Consider the following 18,298-nt stretch of genomic DNA (forward strand, 5'->3'; position numbering starts at 1 on the left):
GTTTTGCACGCTCTTTTGGTACGCTCTAAGTACAAAAAGTGCAGTGGAAAGTGCAGGACAGTGTCGGATTTTAGCAGTGACATCTGCGATAGAAACTCCAAATCTCGTTATCGATTCACTGTGCGCGGTCGATCAAAGTCACCAAGAATCATCCCCGCGCTCTCCTGCACACATTTATGGTTCTGGCAGAACTTTAAGCACAGATAAAAGCAATCACACGGTAAGTCTAACAAACTTAATGCAAACGCACGGAACATCTCGTCAAAATTCGAGCTCGTATACATCTGGAGCCTCGTTGTCTAGCAGTGAGAACCTAGAAGAAACGAGGTTATACGTGTATCCTCTGCTTGTGATGTAACAATCTCACCGTCATGTCACTAACATGAGGAAGATGTTTTACTCTCTGTAAAAAAAAGAAATATTAATTCTCATTTTCAGTCGAAATGTCCAATCTCGCTCGCACTTTTCGCCCTTTCCTGAGGTGCGTTCGCAGTCAGAGGAGAACCTACGCAGACACTGCAACTGATCAAATGAAGTTTACATTCGCTGGTGCTAATCAGGTATAATGGAATGAAAGTAATACAAGATGAATGATAATTTTAACGTCCGATGAATTCAATATGTGCTTTCTTGGACACCAGGTGTTCTATGATCAAGCTGTGATCCGTCAAGTTGATGTACCTTCCTTCTCGGGTTCTTTTGGTATTCTGCCAAAGCACGTGCCTACACTGGCAGTTTTGAAACCTGGCGTAGTTACAGTTTATGAAGACGACGGCTCGACCAAGAAGATCTTTGTCTCTTCTGGTACAGTTACGATTAATGAAGATAGCAGTGTACAGGTATATATTGAAATTTTTTTATAATAAACTCGGTGTATAAAAAGTTTCTTCATTTAAAGCCGCTTTATCATTCTTTTGTAGATTCTAGCAGAAGAAGCTCATCCAGTAGAAAATCTCGATGGTTCGGCAGCAAGAGATGTTCTTAACAAAGCCCAGCAACAACTCTCTTCTGCAACATCAGACACAGATAAGGCTGAAGCAGGGATTGCAGTAGAAGTTGCGGAAGCTCTTGTGCAAGCTACACAATAAATATTATAAGTGATATGAAATTACATATATGTATAAATACTTCAATACGCTACCATTTAGAAACAGGCATGTGTTCAACACATTCTTATAATAATATTGTTGTATGACAGTGGAACAACAATAAAAATGTGTTAAATGATGTATATTTATTAAAATATTGTACTAAATTTTATTTTACATCAAGATTAATTTTGTAGAAAGGAAGTGTAGAAGACAATTGTTATAGATTCTTTATTGAGTTAGTTTTTTTATATTTTGTTCATTAATAACATAATCAATATGCTATTTACAAGCTATTTAGGTACATTGATTTTATTGCAAGTACTTATAACAGCCATAAAAATGTCCACGCTAAAATTGTTAAAAATTAACATATTTCCAATCTCTATTCACTACAATAATGCAACACTAAAGTCTAATTAAAACTTAAAACTTGGCATCTTAGTAACGTCACAACAGTAACGTTATAAATACTTTGGGTGTTTGTAAGTATTTGGCACTTCCTAATTAACGAAGGAAATATCAAATTTGTTTAATAGCCTGAATTAGCAAAAGCTTTTTCTCATAGATATCGCATATATAGACAACAATAAAATAGAATAATATTTCTAGGGTTAACGCTATGATTTGGGAACATACGTTCAAGAGTTAAATAAATAAAAATCTTTTTTTTAGACTTAAATAAATATTTTAAACATACAACTATTATTACAGCAATTTTTGTATTTATATTATAGATAAAAAAAGATAATATGCTCTATACATTTTTAATGCTTTTAAATTTGTGACAAGTTCTTCAGTAACAATATTGTAGTTCAACTGTACAAGAAACAGCATATTTTCGGTTCAGAATATCAAAAAGTATACTATATATCCATTTTTTCATTGCATAAAAAATTATAAAACAATATATTTATAAAACATTTGTTCATGTCAAATATCTTATTTCTAAAAAAATATAATTGTTTTTTTCTTGCGTTTCTACGTATTATCAGTTATCGATTCCTTTTTCATTTACATGTTTATTGTAAATTATGCAACAGTAATTTTGTATATATAAACATTTTCGTAAAGTCTACAAAGTATTTGGCACAAAATATTGTATAGAATACATTATATATAGAACATGTAGAATCTCTCTTTAACTCTACTATAGCATAATGTATGTACAGTCGTGTATTTTCAAGTTGTCCTAAATAAAATATTCGAAAGGCAAAAATTGCCTATATTTAAAACTATCAAGTGTAAAAATCACAAATCTTTTTGGGGTATTAACGTAAAGATACAATATTCTTTCGTGTGACTAGTTAAAATTAATAAAGAATATTAATGGTAAAGAATATGAATCACTGGTTTCCGGCTAGTTGACATTTCATCGAAGATGGTAAAACTTTTTCCCTACAACATGCATTTGTAGCGTTGCTAGTATTCTTACAACAATTGCTAAATATTTTCTGTAGCTGCTGCAGTGTCTTTAGACAAATTACAACACAGCAAGAGTCACAACCACCGGACTCAGCGTTGCAGGAACATTTATTTTGCAAGGAAGACATAAAGTCATTTACGATTTGTACCGTGTCTTTTTTCGTAACTTCTGCGACTGAGTTATTTGTGCAATTTTGACAACTTTGTAAGTTATCACATTTACAATCAGTACATTTACATATATCAGCGTCCGCCGTAATCTCTTGCAAAATATTTCTATTCTTATTTTTTATGTTACTCGTCTTATCATATTCTGCAACTTTTTGGCATTGTACAATATCAATGTCTATCGAAGTGTTCTCCTCTATACTCATAGCATTAACATTTTTCAAATTTTCCGTAGATGATAGTTGAGCCTCTATTTCTGGATAAGGTTCTGGACCTATTAGATCCACTAAAGAATGAACTGTAGGAAACGCATTTAATTCCGACCAAGGTTGTTCTCTCAATGCCGGTGCAGTTGCCAATGCCATCACATCCGCCCAAGAGGAATGTAATTCCTCTTCAGTTGCCATCGCAAGTTCAACGGCTTCGACGGCTTCGGACTGAGCATTTGTAACAGCATTCGTAGGCAAATTGTTATTTGGAACTGCGATAAGGGACTCATTTTGCAAGTTTGTGTCATTGATGAATGAAAGAGTATCCATTCCACTCTCAAAAAGGTGGGCTTCGTTCGAGGAACTTATGATATCAGTAATATGACTAGTAATACAATTGGCACTATATAATGCATCACTGCTACTAGATATATTTTCTGCATTTGATTGGTTTGCAAACACATCGTCGGAATTAGTAATAGATGCATTTTTATAATGTTTCATATCATTCGTAAAATTTGTCTCCTCGGAAATACGTGCTATTGTATTTTGTAAATTATTCTGTATAATCTTCTGTCGTAAGTTTATCGGGACAAATTGGTCCTGCCTAGCTATACTATCACTGTGCGTTTCCGGTAGCGAAGCTGACTTGTGTGGGTGATGTCCAGTTACCTCCATTAAATTACCATGCTGCACATTTGATTCAGTCATTTCATTAAATACTTTAAATTCGTTATAATTTTCATTATCGTTAAAAACGTTGACTGCATCATTAAAGTTATCTAAAACAATATCCTTTGCGAGAATCGCAACTCTGGTAGTTTCATTCAAATCCTCTTTATCTTTGGTAGAAATATAACCGAGCTTTGCATCCAACTTACGTTGAGTCATAATATCCAGTATACTGGTGGGAGTTACTTGGTCTGCTGCATTCTTCGTGGGCATATATGGCATATTTCCATCGTTTTGCACGCGATCTGTAGATATTGGTACGACAGCATATGATGGTATAGTAGTGTTGCTCGTGTTTACTTTTACAAGTTTCAATTCTAATTGAGTTAACATTTTTTGTTTTCTAATCATATCTCTGTTATCTTTAGGCTTCTGTCATAAAATTTAAAAAATCAAGATTTAATATATAATTAATATAAGATATCTTATTGTTAATATTTTTATTGTTAATACTTACCACATCGTTATTCACAGTTTTGTTATGCGTTTTTATGTGACTCTTTAAGCTGTGAGGAGTAGTAAAACGTCGCTTGCAATTTTCAAAGGTACAAATGTACGGCCGTTCGCCAGTATGGGTCCTCTTGTGCGTTTTCAAATGATGTGAAGCCGTAAAGGCCTTTCCGCAACCCTTTTCTCTGCATCTTAAAATAAAAAATTAATAATTCTAAATATTGTAAAAATCCAATAATCCAATAATTTTTAATAAAAGTGAGTTGTTTTATTGAGATGTTTTTTTTTCGATTTATTTGTGTTTGAAATAATAATTTCTAATGCCTTCCTTTCTTGTTTTTAATATTACACAAAGGAAGTACCAAAAAACGTACTTGTACGGTCTTTCTTGAGTGTGAGTACGTATGTGTTTCTTGAGATCGCTTAGAGTAGTGAAGAATTTAACGCATCCAGTCTCTTCGCAGTTGAATGTGTTGCCACTATGAAGTCTTTGGTGAGCTCTCAGTCTGTAAAGGGTATTGAACGCTTTCTCGCAGCCTTTGTAATTGCATTCGAACGGTTTTACTTTTGTGTGTACTCTAATGTGGATCTTTAGACTGTAGGACGTAAGAAAGGCCTTGCCACAACTCGGCTCTGCGCATTTAAATCGATACTCGCCTGAAAGTTTTTAGAATTCCCTCCACATAAAATGATTGCAGGTCTATCTAGCTCTCGCAGTATCTGAAAGCCGTGCAGGTCAAAGCGTTCCCTTTATACCAGCGTTGAATAAATTAATATCAGCAGCGGAAATATAGATTTTTATTACCAGTGTCAACCCATGGAAATGTAGTTGTGAAACTTACCTGGATTCTTTCCATGGAAGATGCAAAAACAAGAGCACATATGATTTGTTAGTATAGCATATAAAACAAATGCATATTGGAACACAACATGCAAAGCATGATGATTTTTGTAATAATACAGATCAAACAGTTACAAATGAGGCAACGTAAACAATAGTATGGTGAAAATTCATTGCCGAGATGAATATTCTAAATAAAAGATTAAACATCTTAAGAATATTAAATATAAACTAAAAAATATATACAAAAATAATTACATGTTTATGATTTTGTTTTTACTGTTAAATTATATTTTCTACTAAATTTCTAATAAAATAAATTACATGTTAAAGACATTTCGTGAAAATGTTCTCTATTCTAATTTTATTCACATCTATTGTTATAAAATCCCATAAATATGTATATATATTCTTAATAAAGTTATTCTAGATATTTACCTTTGTGTGTTTTCATATGTGTACGCAAATTTCCAATGGTACTATATGTTCTGGTGCAGCCTTCGTATTGGCAATTATAACGATTGATATGTTTTTGATTATTATCTGAATCTATACTTTTAATTGTGACAATTTTGTGAGAGGTTGCATGATCCTCGAGAATCGCATCGTTGTGATCTTGATGAATTCGCATATAAATCTCATCTGGATTGATGGTGTTGTGGATATGTCTATAAATATAAACATATACTTACGAAATACATACACCTTTTACATTACGTATCCCTTAAATTGTATTTTTTCTACAGATGCTTTATAGCTACGTCGGTTAAAAAACATTTGTTAAAAAGATAGTTAATTAATTATAAATTATAAATGGGCTGACAATAAATTATAATATAAACAATATATATATATATATATATATATATATATATATATATTATATAAATAATACATTTATATGTATATATGAACTTCATTATTTTTGACTTTAGAATTTTATCAATATAAAATAATACATAAACATATGCGCCAATTTTACAATTTTACTAGCAGGTTAAATATGTAGTAGGATAGTATGAGTAATACATTGGCTATAGATATCAGCAAAACTAAATTTGTAACAAATACAGCATGTTTTGCAATAACAAGAGAATGCAAAAGTGTCAAATTGCCAATAATATTATAATGCATACAGAGAAATAATACATTCCACAATAAAATAAAAATAATTATATAAAGTAATAAAATAAATAAAAAATATAACTAGAAAGCATATATAATCACAAACTTGTAGTTCGTCACTCATTTCTCGAATATAGATTAATAACTAGTAGAATAAAATAATGCCTTTTATACTGCTGCTGTCAAACGCGTAACTATATACATGTGACATAAGGCTTATTTTGAAATTGTTATGCAGCGACGGAAATTTAAAGGTTTCCGAAAACATGGACGATAAAATACAACGATGATGTAATCAGTATACATCCGTATCAACCCAACACTCCGATTCTCCTTGAGTAATTTATAAATTAAAGTTCCTGTTTCAAAACTCGCATATAGCCATATAAGGAGGGGATAGAGAATACCTACACGAGGGTGTGTGAACAAAATATTGACGATGCGGGTAAACCTGGCAGATCCGGTTACGGGAATAGTTTAGTGACGCGAGGAGCAAACGTGGACGAGAAACGAGTGAGCAGCGAAAAACGCGAGAGATTGCCTAAGAAATCTTTCCAAAAATCGGTACTCACTCAGTTGTCGTGTTGTCATCGACAGGTAGCCCCTCGTTGATAACAGCATCGTCGTCGGAGTAATCAAACACCGCGCTCTGCTCGTAGACTTTCTCAAAGGTGGACAGATCCAGAGTGTCATCCAAGTAATCCTGCAGATCGGGCGTCACGAGAATATTGTCGAAATTTCCCCCAATACTGTCCGTATTCTCATCCTCTCGAAACTTGTCGCTCTCCCACATCGCCATACTTTCTCGGGGCTGCGCGACAAACAAATCGCACGACGAGCTTCTTTGACATAACCTACAACCTACACCCTGCGATGTGCTGGTCGATAAGACTAGCCGCTGTCGAAAGCGCGTTATCGTGGCCGGGTGCAGAGAAAGCAAACGTTTTTACCAGATTACAATCAGAGAGGAACCTACCGGTCATCGCGTCGTTTTAGGTGTTTTTATTTATCAACGCCTCTATGTGCACAAAATGTGCACAATGAACTACGTAGTCAAATATCTATGAATCCCGTAGGTAATGTGCATGACTTTTTGGGTCTTTTCTATGCTATGTTCACGTTTATTTGGTGCTGTTTCATGCCATACCCGTAAATTTTACAATTATATGCATTCATATTTTAAATCTGTTTTATGCAAATGTGCATAATCGTGTTCTATAAATGTGCAATACCACATATACATGATATAAATTCAAATAATTGCATGATTTGACAAAAATTCACTCACCGATTGCTGTCGCTGCTGCTGCTGCTACTGTTACATTCCTTTTTCGGTTTTGATTCTGAAAATGTGATAAATATTATTCCTAACCTCAAACACAAAAGCAGGTAAAGAAATGTATCACTTGAAAAAATAATATATTTAATACCGAGTCGCTCGATCCATGGATGCCGCTTTCTGCTGACATCATCCTGCTATTCTCGAACCGCACATTAATAACGATCGCCCGATACTTCATTCGGCACTCCCGATATTACGAATAATATGTCACACACGAGTAAAACGTAAACCGCGTGCGAGAATTTCACTTGGCGCGACCGTTACATTTGAAAAAATACGTGAAAAGTACGGCTCGTCTGATTGGCGGCGAAAATCAACATAGCACGAAAGTAGCGTGACGTCACGTAACTTCACGGAAACTCAGGCCGAGGAAAACCGTTCGAATGAAAACTACGCGCCGAGACACAACGAAGGGAGATAAATTCGTTTCGAAAATTTCGTATGCTCGCACGACAATTAGTAGCACTTCACAATTAGCACTCGCGATATTTTACAGAACGTATCCTCTTCGAGTAAACACTTGGCTCGAACGCACACGCGAACACTTACTCGAGATCGAAGGCAAACGCACGACGCCGCGCTTTCAATCTCACGGCTCGTGTATCGTTTGCTAGCAGCACGACGGCACTCACAACAACACCGTACCTGCATAATATCGCACAATTCAATTCTGAACGCGAAATACGCACGGAGTCGACAGAGCGTCCGACCGGCGCTGGAGTGGCGTACATGACTGGACTGGAGCGCGGAGCAACGGAGCAACATGGCGGCAGCGGCGCAGGCGCGGCGAGTCAACCGCCTAGCAACGCCGAGTGGCGCCGACTAGCGCCGAGTACCGCCGAGTGTACCTACCAACGGTCACGTCCGTCGCTGCCGCCATGTTTCCTTACGCTCCAGCGCCGGTCGGACGCATTGTCGACTTCGTGCGTGCTCGCGTGTTAAGAATTCATTGTGCGCAGGTACGGTGCTGTGTCGAGAATGCCGTCGCGCTAACAGACGACCCGCGAGCCATGCGAGATCGTACCTAACAGAGATCACATTCGTGTGTAAAGCGCGGCATCGTTTGCCTTCGATTTCGAGTGAAGTGTTCGCGTGTGCATTCGAGCAAAGCGTGGATAGAATATCGTTCGGTAGAATATCGCGAGTGCCAATTAAGAAGCGCTACTAGTCGTCGTGCGAGCATACGAAATTCTCGGAATGAATTTGTCTCCGTTTGTTGTATCTCGGCGCGTAATTTTCATTCAACCGCTTTCCTCGGCCTGTGTTTCCACGAAGTTACGTGACGTCACGCCACTTTCGTGCCATGTTGATTTTCGCCGCCAATCCAGACGAGTCGTACTTTTTACGTATTTTTTCAAATGTAACGGTCGCGCCAAGTGAATTTCTCGCGCGCGGTTTACGTTTTACTCGTGTGTGATATATTATCCGCAATATCGGGAGTGCCGGATAAAGTATCGGGCGATCGTTATTAATGTGCGGTTCGAGAATAGCAGGATGATGTCAGCAGAAAGCGGCATCCATGTAGCGACTCGGTATTCTGGAAAAGGAATGTAGCAGTAGCATCAACAGCAGGAGCAGCATCAGCAGCAGGAGCAGCGACAGCAATCGGTGAGTGAATTTTTATCAAATCAATTAATTGAATTTATATCATATGTATATATGTGGTATTGCACATTTATAGAACACGATTATGCACATATGCATAAAACAGATTTAAAATATGAATGCATAAAATTGTAAAATTTACGGGTATAGCATAAAACAGAACCAAATAAACGTGGACATAGCATAAAAGTAACCCAAAAAGTCATGCACATTACCTACGGGATTCATAGATATTTGACTACATAGTTCAATGTGCACATTTTGTGCACATAGAGGCGCTGATCGATGAAAATACCTTAAAACGACGCAATGACCGCTCTCAGGTTCCTCTCTGTTACAAGCATCGCTGATAACTGTCGGTGTTGTTACACTTGTTACATTTTCTGCAATTTTCTCAAAAATAAAAAAAAATACACATTTGATTTGTTGACGATACAATATCCAATGAAAGAATTTGCCTTCTAGAGTTTCTAGCTATCGACACTTTTGTCTCTAGAAAGCGAAGTTTTCGATTGGATTATACGTCGGATGTCATGCGCAGTATTCCGTATATTAAGCAGAAAGAATGAGAAAAAAACTGAGAAGTACGATATACGAGACAGTATGAGAGATCACTGATGCTTGATGCATCTTGCAAAAAGAACCGGGTCTTGCATGTATATTTGTTTTTTTTTTGTTTCTTGAGTGACAATAAAAAACATACGAAACAAGAGTACGGTGTCATTCAATCACAAGATGCTTTTCTTTTTGACATTGTGGTTTTGACAATCTATTTTACGTGAGACAGTACTATCTCCATATACACGGTTTAAATTTTCTACAAATTTTACAATTTTGTCTTTGTTATCTTCGTATACTGTTGCTCGAAAATAGAAGGCGTGGTGTATTTCCAATGAGGATTTGTGAGATACTCGTTGACCCCTTTGCATCTTACTAGGTGCCTGTAGTACTTCAAATGGAAACACAAACAGAAAATCCGTAAGTTTGTAAAAAAATCTCACTCGAAATTTTTACAATTCAGTTTTTCTTTTCTGCTTTCACTTAATAACTAATTTTTTCAAAGAAGAATTGAGAATTGTTTCATCTTTCAGAAGCACTACGGATCGTTTAGACAATACCAATGTACCTGTGATAACAGCTAATTTAGAGATGCTCACTATAGAAACTAACCCTTTGCCTACAGAAACTAAAAGGATTCTTAGGAAAAGAGTGCCCAAATCTGTTCCTACAGAAATCCTTAATCGAAGGTAATAAAATTTATAAGGTTATATGCTTTTTTTTGCATGTTTCTAATATTTTTTATATCAATAAGGTGTAGCCTCAGGCCAAAGAAGAGGAAAATCAATGACGTGGACACAGAAGAAAAAATGATCAAGGAGTATTATTTAGACAAAAAAATTAATAAGAAATCAAATCTTGAAACCATATATGAAGAAAATGACAATCTGAGTAATGATACTGCAACATGTATGAGTGTAAAGAGATTTAAGAGAATGTTGACATTCTGTCCTTCCTCTAGTGAGCTCTCTTCCAAGCTAAAAAAGAGACGTGCAAAGATACAGAAAGTTTTCGGATCTAAGATTAGGTATAAGAGATGCTCAATGCAGGCTCTTGTAGACAAACTAAATACCATCAGAGAGAATTCACCAATGAAACTTGATAATGAACGCAAATCGTAGCAAATGTCTTGACTTGTAATGTGCCATTTTTCTAAGATTTTTGAAGGGTAATGTGCTATTTGCTTCTATACTTCTTGAATATGAGAATATAAAAGAATTACATTAAAAAGGCAAGAATGTCAGAATTATGTTATAATATTTAGATAGAGAACTTTGTTTTCTATTTATTATAACATTTATATTAAGAGAATTATATTACATGGAATTTTTAAATAGATATTTAACTTTATTCTCAAATCGCTAAATTTACATGTGTTCTGAAGTACAAGGGAATAAGGATCATAAATAATAATGAGAAAATTAAAGGAGATAATTAAATTTTTATTTGCATGAAATTTTGCTCGCTTATATTACACACAGAAAAACTAACAGCATATATATATCATAAAGAGCAATAATGTATTTTTATTTTTTTAGAGTTTCTGTTTCCTCATTACAACTTGAATTATAGCATAAAAAAAGAATAATTTATATAATTCATTTAGATAAAATTTTTTGACAACATAATTGAGTCGAGCAATGAGGGAATAGAAGCCTTCTATATTGTTTGTACCATACATTGCATTTGTAGTTTAGGTTTAGTTGAAATTTACACATATATTATTAAGTGACAAATGAAAAGATGTACATTTTTTATAAATATAATGAATATGTGTTCAAAAGAAATTTCAATGTTTTATCGCGTTAATTTCAACATTAAGAATGGAGGAAAGAAGACTGATCATTCGAAGATTTGAGAATACAGAATTATATCTTTTAAAATTGTCAATTTTTTAAATAAATACATTCTATTATATTGCTGTTCATTAATTGAATTTTTTTTCAAGTGTAACTAATGTAGAAATAACGAATGCAACTCATTAAGTCGATGGCAGTGTCTGGCTAAGGTTTCTAAGTAATTCCTATACTTGTGGGACTTGACTAATGAACAGCAGTGTATTTCACATATGTATCATCTTATATATTAAAATACAATTTATAAATTACATCTATTTCAAGATTAGTATGATAGTATCATTGAGTTTCATAAAAATATTGTATTTATTTATACTTTTCATAAAAAAAACTAATTATAAGAAATACCTGATTATAAAAAAATATATAAAACAATTAGGTATAAAGTAAATATATTAAATCTATGTATTTTAGCATTGTGATATATTATAAAAATAAAAATATGATCTAGAATATCATAGATAAAGACGCTGTATAATACTTTCTTGGATCACTTCTTGTTCATCTTTACAACGCACTTTGTCGCGTATTTGTCACAATCATCATATTCTTTAAATCCTAGCTTTATTTTCTTTATATTCTTTACTGTCCAATCTGACACAAGTGCACCTAGAGGAGCCTTGTGCTCCTGCAGTCTCAAACAACATTCTTGGTACTCCCACCCAATCTCTATCCATTCCACCACTTAAACAAAAATAAATTATATATAAAATTCATTTATCATACTTCTAATCTTTCTTTACTATAAGATAAATTTCTACCTTCTTTCAGTACACCAGAATATGGTACCAATATTCAAATTCCATTCTATGTTACAAGATGGAAACATCCTTTCCTGTTTCTCCTCCAATGCTTTCTTCTCTTTAGCAAGTAATAGTTTTTCTTGTACCTTATAAAATTCTGTTGTTGGACTGGCATCTCGATTATAGTACCTACCATATAATTTTCCTAAAGAAAATACAAAATATTTTTAAAAAGTGCAACATACAAATCGATCCACCTCGTGCAATGTCTACAAATCATAACAAAAGTTTTTTTTTGTAGTGAAAAGAGATTAAACAGAATGTATCTTTTCTTATCCTTATGCAGCAGATCGACAAAATATCATAAAATTATTTTGGCTTTTTCAGGATAAAGTTATTCTGAGGTGGACCAATTGTTTCTAGACAAATTTCCCTAAGACATTTTAAGTGATTGTACCTTTGTAGATGTAATTTGTATTATAAAATTGTAGCCAGTCGTCTAATGCCTTGACTTGTTGTTCTGATAAACTAGATACATCATCAGTTAAACCTTGTTCGTCAAATTCTCCAGTAATAAATGCCAAGGAAGCATCACGACCTACAAACAAATTAATCAATTATATATATACATACAGTGAGTGTTGATTGAATATTTTTTGACATAAGAAATCCAATTACCAGTGAAAGCATGGTAACTTCCTCCAGGTCCATAATGCTTTTCCCCTTTTGTCACATCGAAGACTTGGCCTAAGATTGAGAGATACAAACCATTCTCTAGATTTGTATATCGTTTCAATTCGTCTACAGTAAATATCCTTGGTCTGCCAAAATTTTCATTTAATCCAAAGTATATCGTGTCAACTATATTTAATGTTCCTTTTGATGTCAAGTGGGATTTAATCGCTTCGATAATGCCGCGCGAATATAAAAAATACATGACTCCCAATAGCAGCGATAGCCAAAGATATTTGGAGAACATAGCGTTGTTTACATAATACTCGAGAATTCAGGCATGGCAGAGCTACTCCGATTTCTAGTGATCTCCGATGATCTACCGTGTTAAATTACAGAGCTCTGTATTACCGAGCTCTGTAATGTTGTTGACATCAAGTTTTATAAAAAAACCAATTACATCTTAAAAAAAGATGTTCAAAGATCATAGTAATTTTTTAAAATTGATACAGTCAATGCCTTAATACATTTCAGTAATTATTTAAGTGGTTAGGGTATAAACTGTTTTAAAAAACTGTAACATGAGATTTTTATGAAGTGTGAATTAACGTACAGATTAAGGGTTAATAATACACATAGAGGATGGTTGGATTAAATTAGGTATAATAAGTTGTTCAATATTATCACTGCAGTGATAATATTGAAATCACTGCAACATACATACATGTATGCAGCCTAAAAATTGTGATGCCTTCATTATGTATCATTTATTATATATGAATTTCTTATATGACCTCCAGTCAAATCATATTGGCTGCGTTCGAAAATATGTATCATATATTTTATCCTTGTTATTCGCCGAATATAAAATAAGGATAAAATGATACTTGAGGGTATTCACTTGCGAATATAATAAGATGATATAATATTTCCGAACGTAACTATTAATTATTATATATATTGTTCTGTTTATTATATTGCTTGATATCAGAAGACCAGAATACATTTATGAGAAAAAATACAATATTTATTTGATAATTATTTGGTATAGTCATTTGCAGAAATTATCTTTGATGACTTTGGCATGTTGTCAAAGTAACAACCCTAAATGATCTTGAAGAGATATTTATAATCATTATTTGTATATTGCTCCATTATTCATTAAACAATTATTAAGAAAAAAACGTTTCATATAAATTAAACGAAATTTTCACTATTTAAAAATTAGATTAGGATACATTTATTATCTATTAAAAAAGTGTAAGCATACACAACTGTCGACGTATGCAATTACAAAGTTGAAAACCTATATAATTAGACTACAAAAATTATAGGCCTTGTTTCCAGTCGTAGGGACGGGAAAGTGTGAGTGGAATTTTGCTTCGCATGAAAAGTTAAAAAACCCATATGGTAATAATTATAGATATTGCTTTGCATTGTGAGCAAGGGGATAGTGTAAAATGGATCTCGATTCACGTGGATTCTTCAAAAGAAATTCATGAATAATCAATAGATTTTACATTAAAAGCAATTTGACAGATGTTCTTTTCTTACAAAGACACATTCGTAAAGGGAAACTTTCGTGCGAAAGTCGCGCAGCCACTATTGTCACTTCTCAGAACGTTACAATTCTACTTGTTTCATTCTAATTTATATACTCATAAGATATGTTTACCTGAACAGTTAAACATGGGTATTAACTTCAAATGAATAAATTATATTACTATTAGTATTGTTAGTAAATATTATATAATATTAAAAATAATTTTCTTATCTATATTTAGAGTAAGTGTACCTATTAGTGTGTCTGTATCTATTAGTGTGCCTTTATATTTAAAGAAGTTATAAAAAAAATTGCATAATTAAAAATAGAACATTTTTTTATATTATATACATAAATAGTTAAACTAAATTTTAAAAAATTTATTCTTTCTATTTAATTGTGTTAATTTTTTAAATAACTTTTTAAATACAAAGGTACACAAATAAGTACAAGCATACTAATAGGGACAATTACCCTACATATTTTTAACATATTTATTTTTAATGTTTATTAAAAAAATTTTTAACATTACATTATTTGCTGCCAAAAAGAATTTAATTGTTTTATAATAAATAATCTATATTTTAACGGAATTTAATGTATTACTATACATATTACAATAAATAAAAGCTATCGGGAAAAATTTTTTATTATCAGTAGCTTTCCTTTCTATTTGATTGTATTGAAGTCCACGTTCTTTATTTCTCTCTCTCTCCTTCTCTCTCTCTCTCTCTCTCTCTCTCTTTCTCTCTCTCTCATCTGTATAATAAATTTCAATATTATTACAATAAAATCTCTATACATATATTTAATCTATCTATAGAGATTGTAGTCTTATATATAAATCAGCATGTTATTGATTCGCATAATAAATAAATGTAAAATAAGACATTGATGCGCTGTAATAAAATATATTTTCTGCAAATATTTAAAACATATATTGTATCGAATAAATTTCAATATAAATTTAACTGTGGAGAAGCCTTCTAAAGATTCTATAAACAATCCACCAATCTTTATTCTCAAAGTTCTAGTGCCCCTTTGCAATAAGAACAATATTAGCTTCTGCATATGTAAGGGAGTTAGAATACCATTGAATATTATATTTATAAAATGATAATTAAACATGATTAATATACCGATAATTTTATGGTAATAAAATAACTTAGAAATAATTTAAATTAATTTTTTCTAGTAAATAGTATAAATGTATAGTTGTTTTACAAAACATTTTAGTTCTTGCTTTGTGTAAATTTTAGATTCTATTACATATTTTTTAAATTCTAACTTGCATTGCAAAGATTTTAATTTTTAGATGTCACATGAAAAATATTTCTTACACTAACAATAATTTCTTACACGTAACAAATAGACTATTGTTGCGATCCATAATTTGTTGCGATATTATTGGCGAGAAATGTGTAAGTGTAATGAATATTTATACATATAAAAGACTGCACTAGCTTCTTACTAATATATTTAGATAATACTTTTTAAAAATCTAGAATATCAACGGTTTATTTAAAAGTACATTTAAAAATAGTAAACTAAACTTATTCAATATAGATTGAGATTTACATAAAATATTTCGTTCAATATTAAAAGGAAAAATGTTACATTAAATAAAGACGTAATAATTTTAACAATTTTTCAAGAAGTATCAGTACTGTTATATACCGTTGTGCGTAAAAAAAGACCAACTTTTTTATAGATTTTAACGCATAATCTATCAAAACACACAACAAACTTCTCAAAGCTACGAATATTTACTTTATTGATTTGCTACTAAAATAATTTCACAGTTGTTTTTTTCCATGACAGCTGTTAAAACGCAGGCGCATTTTAACAGCTGTCATGGAAAAAACGCATTTTTGCCTTTTCAGCATCGATACTTTATTCCAGTACGCGCATGCAGAGAACACACTTGCTTCCCGACAGAAATGTTTTTCAACTTAATTCGGTGTGAGAACTATTTGGTAAGTCATAATTTTAAAATGATTAAATTAGGTTAAATTATATTGGATTACATATTCGACATTTCACTTTCAAATCAATGTAATATTTTTAACAAAAATAATCAAAACTCTTAATAATCAATCTGACAATTTATTAAAATTTTTAAACATGCGTTACAATGATTCCATCACTTTTGATTCTTTACAAGTAATACAATTTGTAATACCTATATTACGCAGAGGATCAAAAGCGATGATTGAAATATTGTGATGCTTGTTTTAAATTCTTAGGATTTTTCCAAGTCTTTTTTTAAAAATATACTTAGCTAATTGTATTAATCTCGTGTTCAATTTTGAATGCACGCGTTTATGTATTTGGGGTATCTTCTTTACTTTTGTAAGGTTTTTTTTTTTAAGTTAGGTAATTAGGTAATATTGTTTTTTTACTCATTTATTACGTCATTTTATTTGAATTAATTACGTATTACGTCATTTTATTTGAATTAATTTATTATGTTATATTTATTTATTATTATATATATATATTTGTATGTATCTATACACACACACACACAAATATACAATATATTTGCAATTATATACAAATATAAAATTATATAAAAATATTATATAAATAATATTATAATATTATATAATATATATACCATATATTTATACACCTATATTATTAATACTTATGTATATATATTATTATTGTAATTATATTAGTTATTGCGCTTATAATTTTATACACATTTACATTAACAAATATTTTTACTGTAGCTATCACTTTAATATTTAGAGTAATTTTCTTAATTTTTCAATAATATTAATATTTACATACATATGTGAATTATTTGTTTATATTATTATTTATTTTATTTTTATTGGTTATTATATTAAAGTATATTTGTTTATCAATATTCATTATTTACATTACGTAGTAATTTTATTTTAGTAAAATAAGAACATTGTAAAAGATTATAAACTCCTTTTAATAACAAACTGGTGCTTTGCTCGTATGTGAGCTTGGTTTTTAGAAAATAAAGTAAGTGAGTTTTTTCGAAAAAAATTTCGAGATCTTATATTTTGTGTATACCGATTTTAATCTGACTGGTCGTAATTGAAAGCTCGCATCAATATTATACACTGGCGTAAAAAAAAACGAGACAAAAATTTTGACCGCATTTTTAGGCAATCTTCAAAGTGATACAACTTTGCACAAAATTATCCAAATTACGTGTAATTATTTTTAAATTAAAGAGCAAAGACTCTACTTTGAGAATCCCTAGGCGAAAGTTTTATTTGTTAAGTGTGAACCCTTTGTATCGCATGAAAATTAAACATGTTTTTTTTAATTAAAAAAAGTAAAAGTTAGTTATCATTTTTCATAAGTTTCTCGTTAAAATCTTGCTAATATTAATCCAGATTTTTAAAATTTATTTTTTTCTAAGCAATTAAAAAAAACATGTCGATACGATGTTTTTTGTTCATTGCACACAAATTTGAAATTTGCACTACATTTTAGGGTATTTTAGCGAATAAATACCGCATTGCTTGATGTCTTATAAAGATATGATACACATCATGATATTTGATTAAATAGTTTTATTCTATATAATAATTTTATTAAATAATTTAAATCTTACTTACTTTAAAAATATTTCTCTAAGTAACATTTCTAACTAATTTTTAAACTTAAAACTATAGTACTATAAAAATTAAACGTAAATTAATTGTACTACTTTATTTTGTACTCATATCTATATCACATTTTCATTTAATCCATTTTTGTTTTATCGCGTAGAATATATGAATGTAAAATAAGATACCGAAGCTTTCACCAGCTACAACAAATAATATTGTTGAATAATGTTAAAAATCTCTATTTGTATTAAGATATTTTAAATACATAGAGTAACTTCGGTAAATATACATATATATGTTGCACACATACATGCGCAATTCATAATATTAACAATGTGT

General features: G+C 31.5%; 4 protein-coding genes across 6 annotated transcripts; 2 read left to right on the forward strand and 2 right to left on the reverse strand.

Annotated features, from left to right (window-relative positions):
* The first annotated feature begins 95 nt into the window (after window positions 1-95).
* LOC105837683 (ATP synthase subunit delta, mitochondrial) lies at window positions 96-1,220 on the forward strand. 2 transcript variants are annotated; one of them, XM_012682656.3, is made up of 4 exons: window positions 96-220; window positions 439-560; window positions 642-839; window positions 921-1,215. In XM_012682656.3, exons 2-4 carry the CDS (start codon window positions 444-446, stop codon window positions 1,086-1,088), a joined length of 483 nt encoding a protein of 160 aa, XP_012538110.1. In that variant the 5' UTR covers window positions 96-220; window positions 439-443; the 3' UTR covers window positions 1,089-1,215. The 2 variants fall into 2 exon arrangements, with proteins under 2 accessions (XP_012538110.1, XP_036143167.1); XM_036287274.1 differs by lacking the exon at window positions 96-220 and having other exon boundaries at window positions 921-1,220.
* A 98-nt stretch (window positions 1,221-1,318) lies between these two features.
* LOC105837679 lies at window positions 1,319-7,000 on the reverse strand. 2 transcript variants are annotated; one of them, XM_028192735.2, is made up of 6 exons: window positions 6,611-7,000; window positions 5,352-5,581; window positions 4,915-4,921; window positions 4,447-4,578; window positions 4,080-4,263; window positions 1,319-3,994 (listed from the first exon to the last, which is right to left on the reverse strand). In XM_028192735.2, exons 1-6 carry the CDS (start codon window positions 6,835-6,837, stop codon window positions 2,435-2,437), a joined length of 2,340 nt encoding a protein of 779 aa, XP_028048536.1. In that variant the 5' UTR covers window positions 6,838-7,000; the 3' UTR covers window positions 1,319-2,434. The 2 variants fall into 2 exon arrangements, with proteins under 2 accessions (XP_028048536.1, XP_012538104.1); XM_012682650.3 differs by lacking the exon at window positions 4,915-4,921 and having other exon boundaries at window positions 4,447-4,729.
* A 2,402-nt stretch (window positions 7,001-9,402) lies between these two features.
* LOC105841135 lies at window positions 9,403-11,330 on the forward strand. Its single transcript, XM_012688265.3, has 3 exons — window positions 9,403-9,963; window positions 10,077-10,232; window positions 10,298-11,330. Exons 1-3 carry the CDS (start codon window positions 9,941-9,943, stop codon window positions 10,662-10,664), a joined length of 546 nt encoding a protein of 181 aa, XP_012543719.1. The 5' UTR covers window positions 9,403-9,940; the 3' UTR covers window positions 10,665-11,330.
* LOC105841136 (neuferricin) lies at window positions 10,969-13,185 on the reverse strand. The gene is made up of 4 exons (XM_012688267.3): window positions 12,821-13,185; window positions 12,600-12,740; window positions 12,161-12,347; window positions 10,969-12,083 (listed from the first exon to the last, which is right to left on the reverse strand). The coding sequence occupies exons 1-4, from the start codon at window positions 13,119-13,121 to the stop codon at window positions 11,951-11,953; spliced, it is 762 nt and encodes a 253-aa protein (XP_012543721.2). The 5' UTR covers window positions 13,122-13,185; the 3' UTR covers window positions 10,969-11,950.
* Window positions 13,186-18,298: the final 5,113 nt, after the last annotated feature.

This window comes from Monomorium pharaonis, chromosome 5 (genome assembly GCF_013373865.1).
Source record: "Monomorium pharaonis isolate MP-MQ-018 chromosome 5, ASM1337386v2, whole genome shotgun sequence".
Classification (NCBI taxonomy): Eukaryota; Metazoa; Arthropoda; class Insecta; order Hymenoptera; family Formicidae; genus Monomorium; species Monomorium pharaonis.

What these genes read in the sequence shown, in the direction of transcription:
- LOC105837683 (XM_012682656.3), top strand. Translation starts at nt 444, where the DNA reads ATGTCCAATCTCGCTCGCACTTTTCGCCCTTTCCTGAGGTGCGTTCGC. An exon ending in CATTCGCTGGTGCTAATCAG is followed by an intron (nt 561 to 641) that starts GTATAATGGAAT and finishes CTTGGACACCAG; the next exon opens with GTGTTCTATGATCAAGCTGT. An exon ending in ATGAAGATAGCAGTGTACAG is followed by an intron (nt 840 to 920) that starts GTATATATTGAA and finishes ATTCTTTTGTAG; the next exon opens with ATTCTAGCAGAAGAAGCTCA.
- LOC105837679 (XM_012682650.3), bottom strand. Translation starts at nt 6,837, where the DNA reads ATGGCGATGTGGGAGAGCGACAAGTTTCGAGAGGATGAGAATACGGAC. An exon ending in ACTCAAGAAAGACCGTACAA is followed by an intron (nt 4,264 to 4,446) that starts GTACGTTTTTTG and finishes TTTTATTTTAAG; the next exon opens with ATGCAGAGAAAAGGGTTGCG. An exon ending in AAACTGTGAATAACGATGTG is followed by an intron (nt 3,995 to 4,079) that starts GTAAGTATTAAC and finishes ATTTTATGACAG; the next exon opens with AAGCCTAAAGATAACAGAGA.
- LOC105841135 (XM_012688265.3), top strand. Translation starts at nt 9,941, where the DNA reads ATGGAAACACAAACAGAAAATCC. An exon ending in GAAACACAAACAGAAAATCC is followed by an intron (nt 9,964 to 10,076) that starts GTAAGTTTGTAA and finishes TTCATCTTTCAG; the next exon opens with AAGCACTACGGATCGTTTAG. An exon ending in ACAGAAATCCTTAATCGAAG is followed by an intron (nt 10,233 to 10,297) that starts GTAATAAAATTT and finishes TATATCAATAAG; the next exon opens with GTGTAGCCTCAGGCCAAAGA.
- LOC105841136 (XM_012688267.3), bottom strand. Translation starts at nt 13,121, where the DNA reads ATGTTCTCCAAATATCTTTGGCTATCGCTGCTATTGGGAGTCATGTAT. An exon ending in TACAAATTACATCTACAAAG is followed by an intron (nt 12,348 to 12,599) that starts GTACAATCACTT and finishes TATTTTCTTTAG; the next exon opens with GAAAATTATATGGTAGGTAC. An exon ending in TTCTGGTGTACTGAAAGAAG is followed by an intron (nt 12,084 to 12,160) that starts GTAGAAATTTAT and finishes TTTTTGTTTAAG; the next exon opens with TGGTGGAATGGATAGAGATT.